The sequence below is a fragment of the Poromitra crassiceps genome, assembly GCF_964638095.1.
Source record: "Poromitra crassiceps genome assembly, chromosome: 1".
In the NCBI taxonomy this organism is placed as follows: domain Eukaryota; kingdom Metazoa; phylum Chordata; class Actinopteri; order Beryciformes; family Melamphaidae; genus Poromitra; species Poromitra crassiceps.
The window spans coordinates 122,799,530-122,819,386 of NC_139623.1; the positions used below are offsets into that span (position 1 = coordinate 122,799,530).

The 19,857-nt window shown below is 44.2% G+C and overlaps 1 protein-coding gene across 1 annotated transcript in view; it reads right to left on the reverse strand.

Annotated features, from left to right (window-relative positions):
- The window catches only part of pwwp2a (PWWP domain containing 2A), a gene marked incomplete at both ends in the record, with an annotated part of 33,397 nt that extends 14,330 nt beyond the window's left edge, over nt 1-19,067 (reverse strand). The window contains 3 exons of the mRNA XM_083632883.1: nt 9,663-10,155; nt 10,391-10,661; nt 18,816-19,067. Of these exons, the coding sequence (XP_083489009.1) occupies nt 9,663-10,155; nt 10,391-10,661; nt 18,816-19,067 (1,016 nt within the window). The remainder of the gene's footprint in view (nt 1-9,662; nt 10,156-10,390; nt 10,662-18,815) is intronic.
- Between the last annotated feature and the right edge of the window lie 790 nt (nt 19,068-19,857).

Consider the following 19,857-nt stretch of genomic DNA (forward strand, 5'->3'; position numbering starts at 1 on the left):
AATAAAAGTGCATTGGAATTGCATTGTATTATGATCCATAATTAAAATAAACAACTGCATGTACTTCCATTATATTTTATTTCATTATTATTTTATTTTTATTTATTTATTTTAATAATCGATTTTTGACATTTGTGAATCGATGCAGAATCGTGCACATCCGCATCGCGATGCATCTTGTAATCGATTATTTTTGACACCCCTAAGAGTGAGTGTGTGTGAGAGAGAAAGAGTGTGTGTGTCATGCAGCTGTAAGGTAAATGAAGGATGTAAACTAGCTAGTAAGCCATTCATTCATATTATTTAACGGTTGCTGTACACTGGAAGAACTCAAACGTCAGGTTGAAAAGATGAATGGTGCCACTGCCAGTTCTATGCAATTTAAAAATAAAAATGTTGTTTTTTCTAAGAAAGAAACTAATGTAGTTGTTTATTTGAAGAGATTTATCTTATTTTTTGGTGTATATTTACGATAAGCCTTTGAAAACACAAAAAAGGGTTCTTATCCGATTACTCGATTAATCGATGGATTATTCGGTAGAATACTCGATTACTAAAATAATCGATAGTTGCAGCCCTATATGGGCCAGAAGTGATCATTTTGAGGGGAAATGTTTGTATAATTATTAGGTCTGTCAAAGTTAATCCGATAATAACGTGTTAATTGAAAATTATTTTTAACGCCACTATTTCTTTTGACGCGCGATTAACGCATGCCCTTTCTGTGATGTTTGAGCCTTGGTCCGCCCCATAGTTTGGGAAATCAGGAAGCAGTAACGTTTGACAGCAAGCAGAAACAAACCTCCGTGAGCAGAAAAGGAGGAAGAAAATGGTGGCAGAGAGAGAGAGATAGACGGAGAGCGGGGGGGGGGAGATGGAGAGAGAGAGGCAGAGAAAGCGAGACAGACAGACAGACAGACAGTGAGAAAGAGAGAGGGAGGGCGATCAGACCAGAGGGCGATCAGACCAGAGAGAGACTGACGGAGAGCGGGAGAGAGAAAACGAGAAAGAGGGGGGGGGGGGGGGGGGGGGGAGAGCTGGCACGCAGTTGTTCCTGTCTGCACACACTGTGGCTCGAGGGATGTAGAGTAGGGCTGCCACAAACGATTATTTTGATAGTCGACTAGTCACCGATTATTTTAACGATTAGTCGACTAATCGGATCATAAATTGCAGCTTATCGCACAATTACTCAATCGCTCTGATTTAGCTATCATCAGCTTCTAAATTTAGCTATCAGTTGTTTCCGTTCATTCCAGTCCGTTGTACAATACTAGGCATTTTCAAAACTGCCTGTAACTACCCTCTTGTGTGTACTAAGTACTAGGGATGCAGCGGTTTCCGGTTTGAAGGTATACCGCGGTTTGAAAAAGCCACGGTATCAAAACCACTAAATTTTGCCGTCATACCTTCTCCACGGTATCAGCTGTTTCCCTGAGAGAAAGTGCCCAGTCCCTTGCAGAGACAGAGTGCAGTTACGCGGCCCCTCCCCCCTGCTGCATGTGTGTGTAGAGCAATCAGTAGCTGGCAGACCCATCATCATCAAGGAGGAATGTCAAGTAGTCATCATTGCTGTGAGTGGCGTGCCGCGTGACAATGGCGAGAGGTGAAGAACCCCCCAAACTTTTTCCCCCGTCAAAAAAGGACAAAATCGGTAGTGTGGGACTATTTTGGTTATCAGAAAAACACGGATGGCCAGGGCTTACAGGAGGAAGGGCAGCCAACATGCAAGACATGCATGCAGGCGAAGAGTGGCTGCATAGGAGGCAATACACCACCCGTCCTCATTTGCAAAATTCAAGGTACGTTAACGTTGTCTTGCTTCATCATACATCACATCGGACATAACGCTAAACCATTTCCACCGGCAGGTTTGAGGAGTAGCTAACATTAACGTCATGACTCATATAGGCTATCGTTAACATGGCTAATTAGCATCAGCTGACTGACTAACGTTAACGTAACGTTACTTCTTGACTGAGTGATCACGTCTTGTGTAGGCCAGGCTGGCCAGCGCCTCGTTATCAAAAACATATTGCACTGAAGAGAAGTAACGTTCAATAATGTAGATAAGACTCCTCCAACCTGCCAGTGAATTGAGGCACACACAGTAGCCCTTTTCCCACATGCGTACCGGAAAATTACCTGTAAGTCAATATCGGACATTTCCCTTCACACTTCGGCTCGCGCATGTGGGAATCTATCAGCGAATTTTCCTGTATGTTGGGGGGGCGGGGGGAGGGGGGAGCTTATTTGGGGGGTCGGCAAAACTCGAAATAAGTTCGCTTGTCAGTTGTCACACAATAAATCACACTCGTTTGACTTAAGAGCAGCGTCAAGCCGCCAGCGTAATCAACACAGGCGATTTCCCCCTCCCCTCTCTGCTCGAGAGCAGCAGCCACGGACAGACACAGCGAATGACACAGCAAATGCACAAGCGAAATGTGGAAGTAGTTTGCTTTGATGTGCGCGAATGATTAGTTGATGCACTTTGAAGAAGTTGGGATCCGTGTCTGAGAGAAATAGTTGCTGGTTCGATGTTTATCCGTTCACCTGCGTCGCGTTGAAGCACTTTTTACAGACTGGCTTTGTTTGATGTGTCCGGGGTTGCCTTCGGAAATCAGCAAGCTGACATACTGCTCTTATTAGGCTATCAAAAGATCATTTCGCCAGTTTGCTTTAATGTGCGCGAATGATTAGATTATGCCCGCTGGAACATTAAGCAACGTGTGTAGGCTACTCCTCGCCCATGATTGAAGGACCGCTGTCGCGGAAAATGACTGGAACCGTTTCCACTTGCGTCTCCTTAAGAGCATACCGCTCTTCTGACTGGCACGAAACTGGTGAAATGTCGGGGACGACGGGGGTCGCGCTTATACCGGCACGGCGCCTTTCTCACATGCAGGCATTAGACCACGTACCGGTCATTTTGCGGTACAAAGCGCATGTGGGAAAAGGGCTAGTGTGTGTGTGTGAGAGAGAGAGAGGGGGAAAAGACAAGCACTCAGCACAGGGGCAGAGGCTAATGTGTGAGACAGAGGGAGAGGGGGGTGTGTGAGTGGGGGTGTGCGCCATCAACATTGAAACAATCATTTGTGTCCAGTGCAGTCAGTGTCCATCCGATTTTTACAAAAGATAAGCATCTATTTGATATTATGTGTTTTAGTTTTACATAAAATTAGATTAAATAAATCGTCATTTATGATAAGTAAGAATAGTACTGTTATATATCCAAGCACACACACATTCGCAACAGTTAACTGTCATTACAGATGTAGGTTACATTAACATGTATTTTTTCTTTTTTTAGGCTAGCAGTAGTACTGGCACCAGCGGAGGGGTATCCACATTAGGGATGTTCATCAATTATCGAAAATCGATAATCGATCGTTAAGGATTGGAATCGATCCTGTGGCATTTGGATCGATTTTTTAATTATTAAAAAAAAAAAAAAAAAAAAAAAAAAAAAAAAATTTGACTAGGTTTGGGTGGAATTCGTTACTCCTCGCCCCACTCCATTGCACAGCCGACTAACGTGAGGTGGAGCTTCATATAGTCTCTAGTTTTCTGGCTGGGCACGGGCCTTTGTGCCAACAAAACTGTTTTAAACATGGGAAATTCACACCGGCATGCGCCGGGGACAGCAGTGTTGGAGAGGAGACACATTGAAATAAAGAGTTCATTGAGGAGAACACGTTGTCTTTCGTATTTTCTGCCATAGGCATTCATTTTGTAAAAAAAAAAAAAAAAAAAAAAAAAATTGAAAATATTGAAAATTTTCTAAGTACCGGTATTAATAAAATCGATAATCGATAATTGATCGTTAATTCTCACCGATTATCGATTTTGGAAATTTTTCAAAATGAACATCCCTAATCCACATCAACAGCTGCAGAGACCAGCCAACAATTCAACATGCATTTGAGAAACAAATGGCCTATGCACCCAAATCCAAACATGCCAAATAATTAAATGATGGCATACTTCATTGCCAAAGATATTTTTGTCATCATGGTCCCCATTCAACTATCATTTTGTTCATGGTAAAAAATTGTATGTTTTTTTGTGCCATATTTGACAAGAATACATAAAGGTCCGCGATACCGTGATACCGTGAAACCGTGGTAATTTTCTCCAAGGTTATCATACCGTCAAAAAATCATACCGCTGCATCTCTACTAAGTACTATCTCACTGGTTTAAACTGCCTGTACCTAGCCTCTTGTGGTGTACTAAGTACTAGGGCTGGGTTAAAAAAATTGGTTCTCAGATTTTTAATCGATTTTTATTTTAATCCTTTGATATCGATTCATATGTCCAGAGATAGATTTTTTTTATATAAAAAAAAAAAACAGGCTATAATATAGCTGTGTGTGGTAGTTGAAACATAGTTTCAAGTTGACGTTTATTTATGTTTGTAGTTGAAACAAAAACATAAATAGTGTAGGCTACATAAATGGAAATGTTTGATCATTAATATCTACTTTTAGAAATTATATAGGCTGAAATCAAATCACTGTGCATAATTGTGAAAGTGTCTTTATTGACAGATGAAAAGGCTGTTATTTACCCTTCGTCACCACCTGGTGAGTAAATATATGTGTAACTAAAACCATTAAAATTGACAACCGGTCCGCAACTTTTTTTTCCCATGTATCTCCCGGTCCTTGGGGCAAAAAAGGTTGGGAACCCCTGTGTTACATAACTGGACTAGGGATGGGAATTTCGACTAATTTCCCCGCCAAATAGTCTCAAATTTTATTTGCGACTAGTCGACTAGTCTATTAGCAAGAAAACTCGCAATTTAATATACATTAGGGATGTCAACGGTTAACCGTTAATCGATTAACCGTCGCTAACGTCGTTGTTCGGTTATTGCTGTCGGTCTATCAGTTAATATAAAAAAAATAAAAAATAAAAAAAAAAAAAAAAATTTTGGTCTATTTACTCAATGAGCTCATGCACAAACAAGGCGTGTCTATTTAGATGCTGAAATGTTAATGCTTTTTGTGTTAGAAATTCTAACACAAAAAGAATTTGTGTTGAAATGTTGATGCTTTTTGTTAATGCTTGTTAATGCTTTTTGTGTTAGAAATTCTAACACAAAAAGCATTAACATTTCAGCATCTAAATAGACACGCCTTGTTTGGGCATGAGTTCATTGAGTAAATAGACACACAAAAAAAAAAAAAAAAAAAAAAAAACATTTTTTTTTTTTTAATATTAAAAAATTATGAATTAACCGATAGGTTAATCGATTATTAGCGTCGGTTAATCGAAAGTGAAATTAACCGAAAATTGACATCCCTAATATACATATTAAATAAAAAGTTTAAAATGCAAATGTTTTGTGTATTTAGGAGCTATCTTAGCCCAAACATTCAGTACAAGCTGTTAATTTAAAGCAGCTACGAGCAACTTTTTCGATTGTTATTAAACAGTATAAATTTAATATCAATGCATCACATCTTACCTCTAATAGTCGACGAGACCAAAGCCGTGTGTATCTGAGATTGCTCCCTGAGGTGATTATTAAGTCTATAGTCTGTCTAAACTCGCGCCAACAGGGGGCTCTCTAGAGCGACCGGACCGGGTAACCCGGAAGTGAAACGCGGAAGTGAAACCAGGAAGTGAAACGCAGCTGCCTTCCTCCGCCGTTTGCGCTGCCTAGCAACATAACATAAACAATGTGAACGCCACGCATACTCGCGGGAACATCTCTCGTTATATTCTAACAGGTTTTTTGGAAGTTATTTTGTGGTTATGGCCGAAGTGGCTGCTGCAAACCGTTTCATTTCACTTCCTGATCTGCCCTGGCTACAGACACACTAACACTGGCCGATTCACTCGGGGTTCAAGCGAGACTACTCTGCGTTGGTCCGCGGAGACTATTAGAGGTAAGATGTGATGCATTGATATTAAATTTATACTGTTTAATAACAATCGAAAAAGTTGCTCGTAGCTGCTTTAAATTATAATGATGTAACAACAACTGATTGAATAAAGGTGAACAAATTAAAGAGAAATACATTTCTGATACGTTTGCCAATGCAATGCATGGCATTTATTATGAATAATGTTGTAGGACGGAGTTCCAGCGTGTCTTGCATGATTGTGTAAGCTATTCTTATGAAGGTGCTATATAATTTATGTTTACGTTCTAGACAGCCAATGCACTGTAGGCTCTTATGTTGAAGACAGGAAACGGAAGTGTGTGTGTTGTTGTTGTTGTGGGGGCGCTTGACGCTAGGTTATGCTGGAAGCGGAAGAATAATAAAGCTGGCGTCTCATGCTGAGATTGTTCACGATTGGAGTTGCCCCGTTTATTGGTTTTTATGTATTATCATGCACACAGGGCCGACTTTGTTATCCAGTCCCCACTCACTCATCGCACCTCGCAGCTGGGCAGCCAAGTTTTCAGCGGTGTGTCTTTCCTCCAGGGCGCACGTCTGAAGCACACAGCTGCGGAGATGTCCTTCGTCCAGATAATGACATGTTATAGTCATGTATGACTCGGTGGTTATGGACGTCCACCCGTCTGAAGTTATGGCCACATATTCTTCCCCCTCGAACGCTCGTTGCATCTTCTCTGTCATTTTGCGATGGCTGATCTCGAGTCGAGACGTAATTGTTTTGCGAGTGCGGGGAGGAGGAGCAATTCTCTCCCTGCTGCTCAGCCTGTTTACAAAGAAGCCGAGGCAGAGGCGTGAAGAACAAGATGCAGCGTTTAACCGACTAGTAAAATACTAAACGGTTAATAAATGAGTAGGCGGTTAAACATTTAAACGACCAGTCGCGCACATCCCTAAACTGGACAATCATGTAATTCAGGTTACAGCTCAAAAAACATGTTTTAGTATCACTAACCAAATCGATATTGAAATTAATCGAATCGGGATTAATCGATTCGGAAGCTTGTGAATCGGAATTGAATCGATTCTTGAAATTTGAACCAATACCCAGCCCTACTAAGTACCGTACTATCTCACTGGTTTAAATAAGCAATTTGATACTTTCCGTTTTTGCTGAGCAGGTTCTGTGCAAAACAAAATTATCGCCTGGGTGAATTTCATGCAATAAAGAAATAACCGCCTGACTCCAATAGCCGCCTGGTCTCCTTTAACTGCCTGGGTACTGAGTCAATTTAGCATAATAAACGCCTGGGCCCTTATTTGAAGTTTTACAGTATATACACTGCTTAAAATTTGGTGCGGGATTGCGGGAATCCCGCACATTTTCCCGAATTCCCGCATATTTTCAATTTATAAAGGGGGAGTACCGGTAATCCTGCAATGGTTTGCGCAGACTGATCTATGTTTGTGCGGAACGGCAAGTGAAACGGCTGTCAGGAAAAAAATTATATATACCGGTATATATTTTTGGCAATTTTTCTTCTGGCCTGTAGAATGGTAGGGGAAACACTGTATGTACAGTATATATTTTATATACCGGTATATATATATATATATATATATATATATTAGGGCTGGCACGGATCACGGCTAATCCGTGACCCGTACGGATCAGCCCCCACGGTTTGGAACATCCATGGTCGCCCCCATGGTCACCCCCCCCCCCACCACCCTTCGTTTCATTTAACGTTTAACGTTAGTGTATGAGAACTAGGGGTGCTCCGATCCGGCTAAGCCACGATCCGATCCGATTCCAACGATTCTCGATTCCAACGATTCTCGATTCCAGAATCTAGAATCGATTCTCAATTATGTAGTTTTATATTGCAATAACACACAAAGGTAAATATAAGACAAAAAATTACAAATGTATTAATGCTGAACTTCAAATTCAACTTCTGTATTACAGTCAGGGCCTACATTCATTTTGCAAACTAGGGGGGGAATTCCCCCCTTATGTTCATCAGATAAGATGGATTTATAGGCTGGGGGGGATCTGTAGACTTTGAGAAGGATTTATAGATTTTGGGGGGAATACATTAACCAGGGTTCTTAAGTGCAAGAGATGGTGGCACCGTGGCAGTACAGTACACAAATGACATGAACATTTGGACACTTATTCAGCCGGTATCTTGCATGTTGCGTTCAGGTGCTACACTTTTTTTATTTATTTTTATGATTTTAACTCATTGAGTGCCAATGACGACTTTAGTCGTCAATTCATTTAGTGACGTAGAGTGCCATTGACGACTAAAGTCGTCAATTGCGTTTTTTGACGGGGGGATGTCGATCTAAGCCTCTTACATCGCGTCTTACAATATGGGAGCTATTGAATGTGTCTAACCTATTTTACAGAACCCTTAGGTGGCGACAGTGCTCTCAAGATTACAGAAATGTCAGGAATACAGCCTGAAAAAGCCGTGATCAAAGAGAAACCGCTCATGCTGCAGCCCAGAGCCATGTAGATTGCTCTGGCTGCTGCTTGACGGTGCCTGCCAACAGCAATCAATCCGCGCACACAACTGAGCTCCTCTGCCTCTGTCTGTCTGTCTGCATATAGTTTCTCCACACGATTACCCACCAGAAAGGCAGCACCCGACGCCGAAGGGCCAAACCTTTACCTGCAGTCCCGTTTGGCATTTCCTTGTCGCGCTGTGAGCTGTCGCAGCGCTGTCGCTGATAACTAAAGAACGGAAAATGGTATCAATAAACTTTTTTTTGCTGATGATACAATAGAGTCTCCTTGTTCTTTTTGCGTGTTCGGTGTTTACATAGTAATATCACACAATATTCTGTGGGCCTCGAGAAATCACTGAAAACGCTCTGAAACTCTGGCACTGGGAGCGTCCGTTCTCCAAAAGTGGCTGGCACTCAATGAGTTAAGAATCGATTCTTGGGAGTTTGGAATCGATCCAGGAATCGTGGCTTTAGGAATCGCGATCCTTTCAGAATCGATTTTTTGGAGCACCCCTAATGAGAACGCCTGCAGTGCAGCCAGACACAGACAGGCATCATCATAGCAAGCACAAGTGAGCTTCCTCAACCCTTCTCCCTGCTGTAAAGTCTCTCTGAAGGCTGTGGCTAGTGGCTACTAAAGACAGCATCACAACAAACTTATTTCAACACCTCTGAAAAAGCACAGGAACGCGAGCAGCGTGTTGCGGGCTGCACAAGATAACGAGAGCCACAACACACACACGCGCGCGCACACGTTTCACGAACACATTATCACCGTACGGTGAAATCTTGCATTTAGGACACGTAACAACAAAACAACACGTGGGGCCACCGAGTAGCTTAACGTAGCATCAACGTTATGTTTCCAGACTCACCCGGTCTGTACCACCCGTGTCAAGTGACTGCAGTTAGCAAGTAACAGCCAGGAAGTTAGGCATAGAACCACCACACTGAAACAGGAAGTTGGGTGGTTCTGCCTTCAGAGTAAAAGCATAAATTGTGTCACTTATGAGAAAAAAATATTTTTGAGCTGTGCAGGGCAACAAATGGTTAGAGAAGTATAATAGCATTTAAAAAATCGAATCGAAAATCTAATTTTGAGAGAAAAAAATCTGAGATTTTTTTTTTTTTTGCTGATCTGAAAAATCCGTGATCCGTGGCTCAAAATCCGTCACGCGATCCGATCCGTGGGTTTTCTGATCCGTGCCAGCCCTAATATATATATATATATATATTTAAAGTTTGGCACTGTATAGACATGGGCATGATAGAAAGTGTTAGCGTGATGTTATACCTCTTGGACAGGTCCATCAGAACCCCAGAGAACAGCTTGTCTCCCAGGCGGAAGGAAACGACCAGTGCGTCATCGATGACATGGTCCAGGGAGACGCGCACCTCGGCACCTGGCTGAAGCTGCTCTACAGAGGAGGGGCCTGGTTCCTCCGGCTTCACAGTCTCCAGCTCAGGCTGCAGAGGCCGGAGAGGGACCAGCGGCTCGTCACAGTTCTGCGGGTTCTGGTTCCCGGTTCTGGTTCCCGCACTGTTTCCACAGTAACCTGGCACCTCTGCGTCCTGGCAGTCCAACAGACGGCCTGCAGTACCGTCCAAAGTGGCGTCCTCCACTGCGTCAATCCCCACACTAGCTCTGTCCACAGGCTCGGGCCTGGGCTCCAGTAGAGCCATGCGGTTGGGCCTGGGCTCTGGCAGGGCATGGTCCGTGGTGATGTTTGCCCGGTCTGCAGTGACGTTGGCCCGGTCCGCGGTGATGTTAGCCCAGTTCGTGGTGACTAGAGATGAAACGGTATGCAAGTTTTATATCACAGTTATAGGGACCAAAATGATCACGGTTACCAGTATTATCGCGGTATTGTTAAAATATGCCAAAAATTATCAAAAAGTACTGAGACACTCACAAGTTTTATATTGAAAACCACAAATAAAGTTACCAGCACTATGCACTTTTTGTTTGCATAAGCATACATGATGTTAATGATAATTCAAATATGAAGCGGTAATACTAACCGTCATTTTCACTAATCTTATCACGGTTTATCATTAAACCGATAATTGATTCATCCCGAGTGGACTGGTGCGTGGTTAGGTTGGTGGTGGGTTCTGGTTCTGCGGGCTCTGTGGTGGGTTCTGGTTCTGTGGTGGGTTCTGGTTGGGCGGGCTCGGCTAGCGACAACCCGGCCTCGGTGACGAGCGGGGTGTCCGGGAAGGAGTGCAGGAACACGGCGGAGGGGGGCGGGTCTACGGTGAGGACACTCCGGTAGACGGCCTTGCGCTCACCCTGCAGCGAGGAAGACAACTTGTCAATTCAATTCAAGTTCATCGTCATTAACTCATTCATGGCCAGTTTAGGACTGCCAATATTTAGCTCAGGCCAAAGATTTTCATAATTGTTGGTCATCTTTCAAGACCCACAGTAAATTATCTATTAGCACCAAAGTGATTTGCAATACCTCAAAATGAAGATGTACGTCTCTGGGTTCACCAGAAAAAAAAAGTGAGCTTTTAGCATGTTCTGTACTCTACTTATAGCCATTTATATACACCCTGTTTTCACCAAAAAGGTCTCTCTGAGAAGAGAAATTGGAGAAAAAGGCATTTTTGTAAAGGACACAATCTCAGGCAGAACTCGCTCTCAATTCTTTTATTTTGAACTGTATTGACATCAGACATGTAAATATTATTCGTTATGACACAAATGACAAAAAAAAAATATATATATATATACACATGAAGTGCTTTTTTTTACATTCAACAATACAGTTTACTCAGTGTGAGTGAGTGTGAATGTGTGTGTGTGCGCGGGGCCCATGTGTGTCTCTTTACATTACATTACATTTCGTCATTCATCCCTCGGCTTTCCACTCGACAAGCTTTGTTCGTTACGTTACGTTACGTTGTATCCGGGTCTGAGTACTGCTGGCGTCTGTTGCTGTGACTGCCGCTTCTGCCCGTGTCCTTACTTTTCGTTATTGTTAGCTGTTCGTGTGTTTATTTTGTTTTGTTCTGGTCCACCCGTCCTCGTCCGTGTCTCTCTGTCCTACCCTCCCTGCTGTTTGATCATTCCCGTTTTCCCCTCGGCTGATCAACACGTCTTCACCACCCTCTGGATTACCCGTCAAACTGATCGATCATTTCCTCATTCCTCCGCTGATCAACACATCTCTGGATTACCTTCTCCCGTTGGATTTATCATTCCCTCTCACTACCTGGACTCCTTCTGCTTCGCCCCTCCATGACCGACCCGTTGCGTGCCATTTCCTATCGCTGCCCAGCCGTGCTACGCTGCGTGACCCACGGCCTGGGAGGCAGTCTCCACTACCTCGCCATTTCGTGGGCTCCCGCCACCTCCGCTAGCCATCTCTGCAGGTGAGTGATTGCCACCCCGCTTTCCCTCACTGCTGCTGGAGCTGGTCTGTCACCATGGCACGGCTGGGCTGCCCCGCCGCACGGGCTCGTTGTTGTGTGACGTCAGACAACTGATTCCCAGCCTAGTGGGGGAAGATTGAAACGCCGAGGGGCGTTTCAATGGCGTTTCTCTACTCTGCAACAAGGAAGCGTTTCTCCGTTTTCTGTTCTTTCCTCCTCCTCCATTTCAAAACAACAGCCGCGGACCGCGGTAGTTGTTTGATCACGTGTTGTCGGCTTGTCTTTGAGGCCAGGGACCTGATACCATGTCACAGGCTTAGAACTACTCTAAGCACGAATAAAAACAAAAACACGTCAAACACGTATTTGGCTGGGAGGCAAACTCCTGATAAGACGTTAAAGACGTATATGGCCAAGAATGAGTTAACATTATGCAAGCACATGATGTCATCAACAATGTGCAAGCACGTGTCATCAACAATGCGCAAGCACATGTCAACAATGTGCAAGCACATGATGTCATCAAGATTGTGCAAGCACATGATGTCATAAACAATGTGCAAGCACATGTCATCAACAATGTGCAAGCACATGATGTCATCAACAATGTGCAAGCACATTCATCAACAATGTGCAAGCACATGATGTCATCAACAATGTGCAAGCACGTGTCATCAACAATGTGCAAGCATGTCAATAATGTGCAAGCACATGATGTCATTAACATTGTGCAAGCACATGATGTCATCAACAATGTGCAAGCACGTGTCATCAACAATGTGCAAGCACATGTCAACAATGTGCAAGCACATGATGTGATCAACATTGTGCAAGCACATGATGTCATCAACAATGTGCAAGCACATGTCATCAACAATGTGCAAGCACATGATGTCATCAACAATGTGCAAGCACATGATGTCATCAACAATGTGCAAGCACATGTCATCAACAATTTGCAAGTACATGTCTTTTTTTTCTAAAAATGTCTTTATCCCATTTCTATCACCCATGAGTGCTAATTTTAATTTATTTATCCTGGTTGGTGCTCCACCCTCTGCCGATCTGGGGAGAGCCGAAACTGGCTCCATGCTTCCTCCGAGACATGGGCAGTAGCCAGCCGCTTCTTTTCACCTGACGGGGGAAGCTTCACCGGTAGGACATAGCACGTGGGAGGATCACGCTATTCTGAGTTCCCCTCCCTCCGAACAGGTGCCCCTAACAACCAGAGGAGGCACCACATCAGTGACCAGGACATTGCATGTTTTGGTGTGGGGTTCCTATATTAACTCATTGAGTGCCATGGACGAACATGTTCGTCAATTGGTTTAGTAACGTAGAGTGCCAAGGACGAACATGTTCGTCAATTGCGTTTTTTGACGGTGGGACGTGGATCAAAGCCTTATGTATGTCCTGTACAAATATTGTAGCTATTGAAGCTGTATAACCTATTTTACGGACTCATCAGGTGGCGACAGTGCTCTCCAGATTAGAGAAATGTCCGAAATATAGCCTGAAAAAGCCCCCTGATCAAAGAGAAAGCGCTCATGCTGCAGCCCAGAGCCATGTAGATTGCTCTGGCTGCAACTGACGGTGCCTGGCAACAGCAGTCAATCCGCGCACACAACTGAGCTCCTCTGCCTCTGTCTGTCTGTCTGCATAGTTTCTTCACACGATTAGCCGCCAGAAAGGCAGCACCCGACGCCGAAGTGCCAACCCTTTCCCTGCAGTCCGGCAGCGCGACAAGGAAATGCTCCTTGTCGCGCTGCCTGGGAGGCGGCGCACAAAATGCACTCGTAAAATAGACGCTGGGTGCGTGAGGCTGTGTGTTACTAGTGTGGGGAGGAGTTTGTAGCTGAGGGGGGGAGAGGGGGGTGGGGCACCCAGGGCAGCACACAACTACACCACGTCACTACATCAGAAAATATTAGCTAGAGTCAGTGAATGTGCTTGAAATGCTGCATTTCACAAAAGGCTGAATATCTCAGCTTCTAGATAGAAATGCCTGTATTTGCTGTTTTTGACCTATCTTCTCCGGCTGATAACTAAAGAACGGAAAATGGTATCAATAAACTTTTTTTTGCTGATGATACAATAGAGTCTCCTTGTTCTTTTTGCGTGTTCGGTGTTTACATAGTAATATCACACAATATTCTGTGGGCCTCGAGAAATCACTGAAAACGCTCTGAAACTCTGGCACTGGGAGCGTCCGTTCTCCAAAAGTGGCTGGCACTCAATGAGTTAAGGAAACCCCAAGGGGGCACGGGAAGAACATGCAAACTCCACACAGAAAGACCCTTTTGATGACCCCACCCGGGCGGTGGGCACTCGAGGACATGCGGACGGGCACGCACTCCTTCAGCGCTCACAGCATCCCAGGTGGGAATCGAACCCAGGACCTTCTAGCTGTGAGGCGACATCGCTTACCACTGCGCCACCGTGACCCCCCTGTACATGATGTCATTAACATTGTGCAAGCACATGATGCCATCAACAATGTGCAAGCACATGATGTCATTAACAATGTGCAAGCACATGATGTCATTAACATTAACAATGTGCAAGCACATGATGTCATTAACAATGTGCAAGCACATGATGTCATTAACATTAACATTGTGCAAGCACATGATGTCATTAACAATGTGCAAGCACATGATGTCATTAACATTGTGCAAGCACATGATGTCATTATCATTAACATTGTGCAAGCACATGTCAACAGTGTTTCCCATACATAAAGGAATTTGTGGCGCACCGCCACAAAAGGATTTTGACCGCCACAGATGTTGACCAAAAAAAATTTTTTTTTTTTTTTTACAGTGCACCTGAAAGCAACATGCAAGATACCCGCTGAATAAGTGTCCAAATGTTCATGTCATTCTGGCCAATACTTCTGTTATAGCATTTCAGTCTGGAATATGGAATATCTTTCAATAATCTCTGATTTAGCTGCTAAATTACCAAATACCGCCATCTGCTCGCTACCCAGGCACTTATGTATGTACTTAACCTAATAAACCTAACCTAACTAACTATCCGGTGTGCACACAACATTGTCAGCCTAAACTCCGGCTGACACCCCAAAAACCTACAATCCACTACAGAAAAATGTATATTGTTTGTTTATTAACTGGCCCCTCGCCTTCTTTAATTTCACGAAAGTGGCAAAGCAAGTTGAGTATCCCTGACCTATAGGGAGACATTTAGTTTGTCATTGTAAACCCAGAGCACAGTAATGCTGACATGTTCTTCATAGATCTAGCCTTTTAATTTTGCTCTTAAGCGTTCTCAAAGTACACCAAATTCATGCATTTTACTTTCAAATGTTTAAAAAAAATCTTGCGGGAGGGGCATGCCCCCACACCCCCTTAGGGGGTCTGCAGTCCCCCACCACAAATACTCAAGTGGGAAACACTGTCAGTGTTTCCCATACATAAAGGAATTTGTGGCGGGCCGCCACAAAAGGATTTTGACCACCACAAAAAGATGTTGACCAAAAAAGATATATATATATATATATATTTTTTTTTTACAGTGCACCTGAACGCAACATGCAAGATACCCGCTGAATAAGTGTCCAATAAATGTTCATGTCATTCTGGCCAATACTTCTGTTATAGCATTTCAGTCTGGAATATGGAATATCTTTCAAGAATCGATGATTTAGCTGTTAAATTGTCAAATACCATCTGCTCGCTACCCAGGCACTTATGTATGTACTTAACCTAACTAACTTAACCTAACTAACTATCCAGTGTGCACAACATTGTCAGCCTAAACTCCGGCTGACACCCCAAAAACCTACAATCCGCTACAGAAAAATGTATATTGTTTGTTTATTAACTGGCCCCTCGCCTTCTCTAATTTCACGAAAGTGGCAAAGCAAGTTGAGTATCCCTGACCTATAGGGAGAAATTTAGTTTGTCATTGTAAACCCACAGCACAGTAATGATGACATGTTCTTCATAGATCTAGCCTTTTAATTTTGCTCTTAAGCTTTCTCAAAGTACACCAAATTCATGCATTTTACTTTAAAATGTTTTTAAAAATTCTCACGGGGGGGCATGCCCCCGCACCACCCTAGGGGGTCTGCGGTGCCCGGGGTCATCTCGCCATTCCGAAGTGACGGCATTCCGATCACTGACTTCTATGCTTTCGGAGAGGCGGCCCTTTTTATCTCCAAAAAATGTTTCGCCGAGAGGTTAGGTTTAGGGTTAGGTTCTGGGGGAGGTTAGGCTTAGGCGTGGGGGGTGGGAGAGGTTAGGTTTAGGGTTAGGGTCTGGGGGAGGTTAGGTTTAGACGTGGGGGCTGGGAGAGGTTAGCTCCAGCCGGTCCCCTGGGTTAGGGTTAGGGTTCTTTCGCAATGGCGAGACAGATCTCAATTTTGTCGGAATGCCGGTATTTCGGAGTGCCGACATTTCGGAATGCCAAGGTGTCCCCGCGGTCCCCCACCACAAATGCTCAATATCCTGTGGGAAACACTGTTTCTATTTTTAAACTCTTGCACTTTACATCTACCTGTCGAGGGACTACGGATGGAAATTAGCTAAGGCTACAATCCGGAACATTTACATGCAAATGTTCATAAATGCTGCACTGTCCCTATGAAATAAATAAATGGCTAATTAGCTGGCAGTCGGCGCTTATGGAAAACCCTGAACATTACGAATGAGAATTTATCTTTCTGGGCTGCATGGCGTCACGTGACTTGCAATACCGAGCTTGGCCACCATGTTCAATTTGCTTCACAGCCTGGCGCTGTTCCTGGGGGCCTGAATGATACCAGCATCTTCAAGATGAATTGCAGGTGCAGGTTAGAGACCACTTTGCATTAATATGTGGGACTTTTATATAGGAATTAGGATTCTCTTTTGTTTTCCACCCACACATAGCTGCATCTAGAGTCTTTTTTGTAAAGCAGCACGCGCGCCTGAAAACCCGAAAATCAAACGTAACATGTGACGTTCCCTCGGATCATTAACTCCGTACGCGAGACCAGTCTGGAGCCGGGTTACATGAGCTGAGATGGTCGGTCGGCTGTGCTGTCTGGAAATTATATTTCCAAATAGGTGTTATTTTGAAAACCCGATTGCATATTGGGGGTCTACTGGTTTCAGTACTAGTTACGTTTGACTACTGAAACTATTAAAACCTCATCAAGTGCCATATTAACACTTTCAGTGCCACGGCCCTTGGGCAAAAGGTTGCTTGCTGTGCCACATAGGCCGCAATGCATTTTAAAACAGTCATATAATTTCTTTAATAATTACTATGTAAACACTGAACACGCACAAATAACGATGAGACTCTCTTCTATCACCTGCAAAAAAAAGTTTATTGATCCCATTTTCCGTTCTTTAGTTATGAGCCGGAGAAGATAGCTTGATTGAACGAAAAACAGAGCTTTTTTTCTACGAGCTGAGATAATGAGCCTTTTGTGAAATTAAACATTTCAAGCACATCACTGACTCTGAAGCTAATTTTCTGATGTAGTCACACCTCAAAAATAATTTCCTTCAATAAAACAGTGAAGGCAAGGGAATTTTGTTTGGAAGAATAATATTTTTAGCTGAAACCAGCAGCGCTGGCGCCTGCATGCGCTGCTGGTTGCAGCTTCTTGCTGATCTTTTGCTGCTGGTGGGCATCGGATATTCTGGCTTGCGTTTGCCAACCCTGTCCTGCTGTCTGGGTCTGTGTTGTGTACTTGGCTCTGCGTGCCCACCTCCCCCCCTCCTCCTCCCCCCCCCCCCGTTGTGGGAGGAGTGTCTCTCTGCTCTGCTGTTTTCTCTGCCTGTGCTCAGCACTGAAAAAGTCCGCTAGATCCTGCTTTTTTACAGCCGCGTGTACCAGCTCCCATGCTTCAAGTTGAGAATAATAACAAATCCACGGCTGATCATGCAAATGGGTGTTGCAGCGGACACGGAGGCTGTTGCAGCGGACACCGAGGTGCTCAATTGTGATAGCAGATTGGCTGCTGCAGGGGCACAGCTAAACGTTGCTTCAATGAAGCCGCTGCATACGGACGGATGCGATGCGATTTCCTTCCCCCCAATGACTTCTTCTGTGTGTTTCACTCCACGTTCTCTCATCTGGAGAGCGCTGTCGCCACCTAAGGGTTCTGTAAAATAGGTTAGACACATTCAATACCTCTGATATTGTAAGAGGCGATGTAAGAGGCATAGATCGACACCCCCCCGTCAAAAAAAAAAATTCGAGTTATTGACGCCATTTGGCGTCGCTGGCACTCTACGGTAAATTTCTAATGACGCCATATGGCGTCGCTGGCACTGAATGTGTTAACCATCGATAGAGCCCAAACCAGACAGTTGCCTTGGGGGGGAAATGGCATCGCAGATTATTCTCCTGCTTGCTTCAGTGCCGAAATGCATTCTGGGCAGTGATGAATTATCGCACCAGATGGTCAAACTGATCATTTTTGGAGGATAATTATGTCTGGGTGTTTTGGAAAGTTTTCAGCTGTACACATTGACTGTATATTATTATTACAGTAAGTACAGCCGGAGTGACGTCACAGGTGTCATCTGTCTAGATGGCTTTCTTTTTTCTTTTTTGGAGCATGTGCATTATAATGCCACCTTTTTATCCATATTTCTGCCCTGGGGGCATGTTTTAATTTTGTTTCTGGGGGTATTTTCATAAGAGTCCCAACTGTAAATTAATTTTGTTTTTACCTGCACCACGCTCTTTAACTCTGGCTAGCCCGACAGTAATGTTTGTGCTAACTTACAGTATATATCAATTTATGCTATCCATCTAACGAGATGTGCTACTTGGCATGCGCAGAAGACCTGAGTAGGTAGCAAATCTCAACGGGTAGCACAGATTGACAGAACACCTCTTCATACTGAGCGTGTTTAGATGCAGCTCGTCTGAGTCAACAGCTACAGAAGAAGCCTTTCTAATACAGCTCAATCTGCCTCTTCACACACCTCACACACCAAGCCAAGCCCAGTTAGCCTAGCTGTTAGCTCTGTCAGCCTGAGCCTAGCTGTTAGCTCCGTTAGCCTAGCTGTTAGCCTAGCCATAACGTTAGGTTACTGACCCGCTCTATGTCCGTTGTGATCACAGCGTTTTCCTGCTCGCTCGCTCGCGCAGCACAGAGGGTTTTTCCCGCTGTGGGCTCGAGCTCCGACCTGTCCTGCTGCAGTCCGCGCAGCTCCGTGCCCGCGCTGTGTTGCCGCGACTCGAGCCCCGGTATCGGCCCGACCCCGCGCGGACACACCTCGTCATCTCCCGCCGCTGTTGTTGTTGTTTGAAGTGCCGCAGCTCCTGGCTCTGCAGCCACGGCCGCCATTTTCCCTCTCCTCTCTCTCCTCTCTGCCTGGGCTGCCAGATCTCGCGAGACAAACGGTGGCTTAGTGGTTAGTAGTAGTACTGTCAAAGAACTTGTACTGTGGCCTCACAGCAAGAAGGTCGTGGGTTTGTCTTCTTCTTCCATTGAGTTTTATGGCGGTTGGCAAACAGATTTGGTGCATTACCGCCACCTACTGAATTTAATATTGCTTCAATATATCTCCTCTAGAGAGCCGCAGGAATGAGTCCGGAAAACATCGATGCTAACACTCCCGGTTCTTCACTGTTTTCGCATATTTTCGCCTGTGGGATTTTTGAATGGGTTTTTGGCGCGATGCTTCAAATAAGGTCTGTGGTTAATGCAAGCTTATTCAAACGCGAACCAGTGTTCAGCAGGATAATCTTCACACATGAGGACCACTTTTATGAGTTTTTAAGCTTTTACGTGCCATTAAAAGGGCTGCTAGCTAGCAAACGGCTAAATGAGACTACACTGTTGAGTCGACGGGGATATTATGTAAGGGATAATGTATATTGAGGCGGTGATTAGGGGGAAATAATGACCGACAGGTGATGATTGAGCCCGACGCGCAGCGGAGGGCTTAATCATCACCTGAAGGTCATTATTTCCCAGTAATCACCGCCTCAATATACATTATCCCGCTTAGAATATGGCCTACAACTAAATCATTCAATAATCTGACAAAAATAATTATTCAAATTGATTTTTTAATAGCGTTTTCAACGACAAAGCGGTTTCATTCGTAATTGGCACACAAGACACCACAGCT